Raw genomic sequence first — 6,514 nt, forward strand, 5'->3', positions numbered from 1 at the left:
GATGCTACATAGTGAGACCTTGTCTCGGTAGAAGAAGGGAGAAGAGAAAAGAATCCGCCAAGGTCTCCGAGCCTGAAAATAAATATCTAGCCAGTGGCAGGCTGGGACCTTGGAGGGTGAAGTCAGACCTCCAAGGAACAGGAAGAGCCTAGGTTCTGGGACTGCGGCCCCTTCACTCAGCAGCTGGTTTATGTCCCAGTTTCCTATCAGCAAACTGCAGTTAATATAGCTGACTTGGGTACCCAGCTACATGGGATTAGTGCTCATATGTACTGCTGGGCACTGCATTCCAGGCAACTACTAGGAGACACTGGTAAATTGGGACCTGAGAGGCCAGGGCTGAGTATCATCCCCAAAATCTTAGGGACTCCCATGTTGGCTCACTGTCATTGGCCCCCCAATACTCCAACAGCTGACGCCCCCCCTTTTTAAAATAGACTAAGAAAGCCCAGGCAAAAGTGACTGCCACTCTTCCTCGGGTTTCCATCTCAAACCAGTTGTTGTGAGCATTGCGATCGCTCCAAAAGCCCTAGCTACACCTGATTCCCCATCTCTGCCATCAACCTGTTGCACCCACTGTTCGCAGCTTTACCCCTCCTTCCTGGTGGCAAGGGGTGACAGCAGAGAAGCTGAGCCAGCAGCCGCTCAAGCCAAGCCCACCCCTGCTCCCTGGAGGGAGGCTCCTCCTTTTAAGGCTGTTGCTGGGAATTCCCACCCCGAGCCAGAATTCGAGACCCCAGCCCCAGCTCGGTACCTGCAGCTCATTCTTAAGGAGATGAGATTGCGGCATCAAACCTGAGGGCGGGAGCTGCTGACCCTGAGGAGGGGGGAGGGCAAGGCGCCTCCCTCCCTGTGCCTGCCGCTGGCCCCCCGCACTTCACGGAGACCAGCAGGTCCGTGCGGGTCAGGAATAAATCAAGAGAGACCGCAGGGGCCAGCCTCCTGATAGAGGACGCTCTCATAGCTCCATCCTTTGCGCCCGGGGACCCCTGCCCGAGGCCAGTAGCCCAAGAGAGCGAGTACGCCAATCGGACCAGCTCCGGCTTCGCAGCCTCACTGGCCGGGAAGGTGGACACCTCGCACCTCAGTCTCTCAATTACGCCTCCCCTTCATCCCCCTCTGCTAGCTTTCCCCTTCCCTCCATTCTTTCCATCCCTGAAAACCTGTGGCTCCGAGAGACCTTGGCTTCTCTGGGACTCTACCCCAGGGGCCTGCCCACATCCGCTCCTGAGTTTGGGGAGCAGAGGGGCAAATCGCCCCAAGAAGTCTCTCCAGCGATGGGAGCCGCCCGCCTGCTGCCTAACCTTACCCTGTAAGTGTGCTGCCTGCGCCTGGAGTTCTTTTTTGTCATTTCCAGGAATGTTATTACCCCACCCACCCCGCGCGCGCGCCCCCAGGGACACCTATCGGGCAGGTGGGGCAAGACAAAGGTGGGGGATGGCTGTACCTTGGGGTGCCCACACCTGGAACTGCCTTGTCTCCCCAAACAGGTGCTTGCAGCTATTGATCCTCTGCTGTCAAACGCAGGTAGGCACCCCTGCCTAGCCCCCAACCCCCAACCTTCCCCACCTCACCTCGAAGGAGGGGAGGCAGGACTGGCCTCCCCTAACCAAGCAACTGTTAAGGTTTGGAGGGTCAGTTCAGAAGGTGGGTTGGAGAACAGACTGAATCGGAATGGGGGACAGACTGAGGTTTGCCTCTCAGGCCTTTCTAAGAACCATCCTAGGTCTCTATTCTCTTCATCCCTCTGTGTTGGATTTCAGAGGGCTAAGGGCCACTTATTATTATTGTTTATGCCTGAGGGAGAGAGCCCTGGGCAGTTAGAAGCCAGTGGAGGCAAAAGCTCAGGTAAGGTTTGTACCTGCAGGTACCTGAAGGGTTGGTTTAGGTTCAAAACCACCTGTATTGTCCACCATCTACTCTTACCAACATGTTTGGACCATCGGTGGCCAGGGTCTCAGGCACGATTGGAGTAGCCTTCATCCAGGTAGACCCATTACCTCTAGGGTTCCTAGGTCAAGCCTAGAGGTTTGTTTGGAATGGAATTCAGGGCTTACCTCTCCACCCGCCCCCCCCCGCACCCCCCCACCCGCCCAAGCTTCAGCCCCCAGCTCAAGGCGAGGCCCTGTCCCCTTTTTTTTTGTGATCCTTCATAAGAGTGCAGCTATTAAAATGCACTGGTCCAGAACCGCTCTGGGGAGAGATGGTCTGGCTTTCCCAGGCCAGAGGCCTGTTTCTCTTCCCATCCACTGGGGACTTTTTTTTTTTTTTTAAGGTAAATGCCTTTTCAGTGGGAAGGGGCTGCCTTTGAAGCAGTGGGGGGGGGAGAGACAACACCCCCTTTTTTTCTTCCCCTTTTCTCTAGCCCGTTCCAGGCCTTTTGCTTCACACATCTAGGGAGAGTAAGAAGAAAGCCCCCAGCCTGGCAGGGAGGGGGCTGTGGGTGGGTCCAACCTGTTCTGGAAAGGAAATTAGCACAATGGTGCTGCTGGCCTGGGCGTTTATGGCCTGGCTGAGGCCCCATTCAGGACTCAGGGAAGGTGGCAAGGCTGTCCTTTCCCCCTTGAAGTGCCCCTTCACCCCCCTGGGAGGGGGGGCAACAGGCTGAACCACAGCCATGCTTGAGGGGCTGTCTGACAAGCAGCTGTCTACCGTGGTGGAAGGGGAGGTCCCCCCACAGCGGGAACATGAAAGGAACAGGCAAGGTCCTGTGGGAGAGGGACTTGTGGGCTGTGGGCTGTTGGTGGGGGGAGGGCGTGGGCTACTTTTGTGAAAGACTTGAAGGGGGACAAGGAGAGGAGGGGGCTTTGGGGGCTGCTATCTGCCCCTGACCTGGAAGAGACTGCCAGGAGAAGGCTGCCCGCCAAGTGGGGCGGACATCCTGAACCTGGGCCAGAAGGCTAAGGCTGAGATAGACAGGAACCCACCCCAGAGGGAGGCCTGTGAGAGCTAAGCAGTGTGCTCCTCACCACAAGCACTGATCTCAAGTTTCTCTAGGGTGGGATGCACAGGGATGTTCTTATTCTCCTAGAGGTCTGGCAGTCCTGCCCCTTACAACTGGTGCTGGGGATGGACAGTGACAGAAGAGCTTGCAGGGGTCAACCCTGAGCAAGTTAAACCTTGGCCTTGAGGTTATGTCCACCCCCTAGATTGACATAACCCACCCTTCTATACATGCTGAGCTAGATCTGGCTCTGTCTTGGTCCAAGTGACTGACATTCAGCCTGAGATCATTATAGTTGGAATTAGGCATTAGCAGCAGGGAAGGGTTGTCCCTACACAAGTCTTGCAGGCTGAGTTGAAGCTATAACCAGCAGCTGACAACTGTCACCCTAGAGGGCACCTTGGAGATGGGGCAGTGATGTTTCTGTCCTACTCAGGTAAGGCTGGGTAAGGCAAATCCCAGTGTGGAGATGTGGTACTGGACAGGCTTGATGTACGGTGGAAATGGTTCCTTGAACCATCCTAGGATGTAGGCTACTAAGTACCTAGGTAACTACCACAGGTGGGCAGGTGACCATGAGAGCAGCTATTGGTACCTCCTTCTATTGCTGCCTCTACCACCTACACTAGGGATCTCTCTCTCTCTCTCTCTCTCTCTCTCTCTCTCTGAAGAACCTCTAGGACATTTTTGATAAGGACCTAAGAGGCCCCCCTACATCCCCCCCAGTGGTTAAGCCCACCCTCTGTGCAGGTGTGCAGGGCTAGTGGCAGAGTTGGGGTGGGGGAGGTGGTCTAGTGGTCCTAATTAATAGAGCCAAGACCCCAGAGAAAGAGGAAGGAGTTCTGGCTGTGAGTTGGGTGTCCCATGCACCTGTCCTATAGAACAAGGAGACAGAACACATAGCCTTGTAGGTTTCTTCTACAACTTGTTATGATTGCAGATGTATACTGTCTCATTGTGTTTCCCAAGACTGACAATCACGAGTCCTCAAAATTAACAACTGATCCATGCAGCACCCTGGGAAGATCGTGGGCAGAGGCAGTCTTCAGCTCGCACCATACACTGCCAGGCATACAGCCAGCCCCACTTCACTTAGGTCCTCACCCCTCTCCCCAGATGGGCCAATGGTGGTGTCACCCAAAGCAAATTGACACTATTTTTCCCTTGGTAACCGCAAAGGGGGAGAATCACCCGTCTCCTAATTTTAACCAGTACGTGAGGGACCAGGGCGCTATGACTGACCAGCTGAGCAGGCGGCAAATCCGTGAGTACCAGCTCTACAGCCGGACCAGTGGCAAGCACGTGCAGGTCACCGGGCGTCGCATCTCTGCCACCGCTGAGGATGGCAACAAGTTCGGTAAGACCTGGCCCTTGCCTCAGGCCACTTGTACCCGCCTCATCTAGTCCCTGGATTTTTTCCCAGCTCCTGGGTCAGGGGGCTTGAGGTATTGTGGGTAGAGAGGAAGCCTCTTGATGCTGCAAGCCTGATAGTCCACCAACCCTTTGATCTGACTTTGAAGGGCAGACAGTGTGGGAAGAACCCTTGCACATCCCTGAGCAGAAGCCCCAATAGACTAAGGTCTTTCTCCCTTTCCCTGGTCGTAGCCAAGCTCATCGTGGAGACAGACACATTCGGCAGCAGAGTCCGCATCAAGGGGGCAGAGAGCGAGAAGTATATCTGTATGAACAAGAGGGGCAAGCTGATTGGGAAGGTGAGACCTGGGACACAGCAGCAGACAGATATGTCCTCCCTACTGCAGTAAGGGCAGGCAGGGCCACAGCAATGCATCTTCTACTGCTGCTGACCTAATTCACAAGGGGAAAGTCAGGGCTCCTGCTTCACAGGATGAGACCTTATTGTCTGTGCACCACATGTGTGCCTGGTGCCTATGGAGGTAAGAAGGGACCGGATACCCTGGAATTGGAGTTACAGATGGTTGTGAGCCGCCACAAGGGTGCTGGGAAAGAAACCCAGGTTCTCTGCTAGGGCAGTCAGTACTCTAACGACTGAGCCAGCTCTCCAACTTTCTAGTGACTGTTAAAATATTTATTTCTATCTTTGCATATGGGTACCACATGCTTGTAGAAGCCAGAAGAGGGTGTCTGATCCCTTAGAACTGGAGCTACGTATTTTAGCCTCCATGTGGGTACTGGGAATCAAACTCTGGTCCTCTGGAAAAGCAGCCAGTGATCTTAACCACTGAGCCATCTCTCCAGCCCCCCAATCTCTATTTAAAAGAGTCCTTGTGCTCCTGGCCTGCTGAAGGGGCAGGGCATCCACATAAAACCTGGTGCTGATGTGAGGAATATTCCCCCAGCAGCGACCAGGAGGAACTCGCCATCCACATGATGTTGTATGTGATATGTTTGTGTGGCAGCCATATGGAAAGCTAAAAGGTGACAAGGGCTGGAAGCCGAGGCATTCGGATGCAGCTGAAGCTCTCCCAGGCTCAGTGGGCATCATGGACAGTGACAAGCAAGGCTCACACCAAGCACTGACTGGTGAAGCTTTGCAGGGCTGTGTGGACAGAGCACCGCACTTTCTTAGAACGGATCAATTTTGATTTCTAGCTCTGACTGATACTCACCAAATAACCTCTTACTTCTCACCTGTAAGGAGGCAAAGCATGTGAGGTCAAGGGGCAGCTAATTCTGACCCCTCTCTCCTATCCTGTCCCTGGGACAGCTTTCACTCAGACAGCCTAGAATTCCCATGAGCCATGTCCCCAACCCCCCAGCACTGAATTATTATTATTACCCAGTCTTGACCACCTATATGTGAGCATCCAAGGGAACTGAGATTCAATATTTTCTCCGGGCTTCCTCAAGAGACCTAAGTACCTAATGACTTAAGTTCAACACTGACTCCAAGCACAGCTTGTATGTACTGCCCACTGCTGTCTTGCTAACAAAGGTGCCCATCCCACTAGACAGGGGCACAATGACTTCTTGCTCTCACACGGGTTCTACAACAATTAGGCCCAAAGGCAGACCAGGCAACCAGGGTGAATGGACAAATTCCCCTCCTCTGCTCCTTTCTTCCATAGCCGAGCGGGAAGAGCAAAGACTGCGTATTCACCGAGATCGTACTGGAGAACAACTACACAGCCTTCCAGAACGCCCGGCATGAGGGCTGGTTCATGGCTTTCACCCGGCAGGGCCGGCCTCGCCAGGCCTCCCGGAGCCGCCAGAACCAACGAGAGGCCCACTTCATCAAGCGCCTCTACCAAGGCCAGCTGCCTTTCCCCAACCACGCTGAAAGGCAGAAGCAGTTCGAATTCGTGGGCTCCGCCCCCACTCGCAGGACCAAGCGCACTCGGAGGCCCCAGTCCCAAACGTAGTCAGGGAGGCCTTAGTGTGCAAGGCTGGGTAGATGCCCCTCAACAGCCTTCCCTCTCTTCTCTAACTCATCCAAAGATGGGGGCTGGGGTGGAAGGTGGGGAGCCAAACTCCAAAAGGACCCCGAGGGCATGAAGTTTCCCACTGGGAAGAGACAGTACTTGTGTATCCCAAGGTGGTCACCATTTTATGGAACAGGTTTGATGTCAGAGGCAGACCCCAGGAGAAGAA

At 54.5% G+C, this 6,514-nt stretch overlaps 1 protein-coding gene across 2 annotated transcripts; it reads left to right on the plus strand.

The window, feature by feature from the left end:
* The first annotated feature begins 1,225 nt into the window (after positions 1-1,225).
* On the plus strand, positions 1,226-6,285 carry Fgf17 (fibroblast growth factor 17). Of its 2 annotated transcripts, none has more exons than XM_032917540.1 (5): positions 1,226-1,312; positions 1,491-1,527; positions 4,124-4,301; positions 4,550-4,656; positions 5,992-6,285. In XM_032917540.1, exons 1-5 carry the CDS (start codon positions 1,278-1,280, stop codon positions 6,283-6,285), a joined length of 651 nt encoding a protein of 216 aa, XP_032773431.1. In that variant the 5' UTR covers positions 1,226-1,277. The 2 variants fall into 2 exon arrangements, with proteins under 2 accessions (XP_032773431.1, XP_032773432.1); XM_032917541.1 differs by having other exon boundaries at positions 4,157-4,301.
* The last annotated feature ends 229 nt before the right edge of the window (positions 6,286-6,514 follow it).

This window comes from Rattus rattus, chromosome 12 (assembly GCF_011064425.1).
Source record: "Rattus rattus isolate New Zealand chromosome 12, Rrattus_CSIRO_v1, whole genome shotgun sequence".
In the NCBI taxonomy this organism is placed as follows: Eukaryota; Metazoa; Chordata; class Mammalia; order Rodentia; family Muridae; genus Rattus; species Rattus rattus.

Coding starts and splice junctions, on each gene's coding strand:
- Fgf17 (XM_032917540.1), top strand. CDS start 1,278: ATGGGAGCCGCCCGCCTGCTGCCTAACCTTACCCT. Junction 1,313..1,490: donor CTGCTGCCTAACCTTACCCT/GTAAGTGTGCTG, acceptor CTCCCCAAACAG/GTGCTTGCAGCTATTGATCC. Junction 4,657..5,991: donor GGGGCAAGCTGATTGGGAAG/GTGAGACCTGGG, acceptor TTTCTTCCATAG/CCGAGCGGGAAGAGCAAAGA.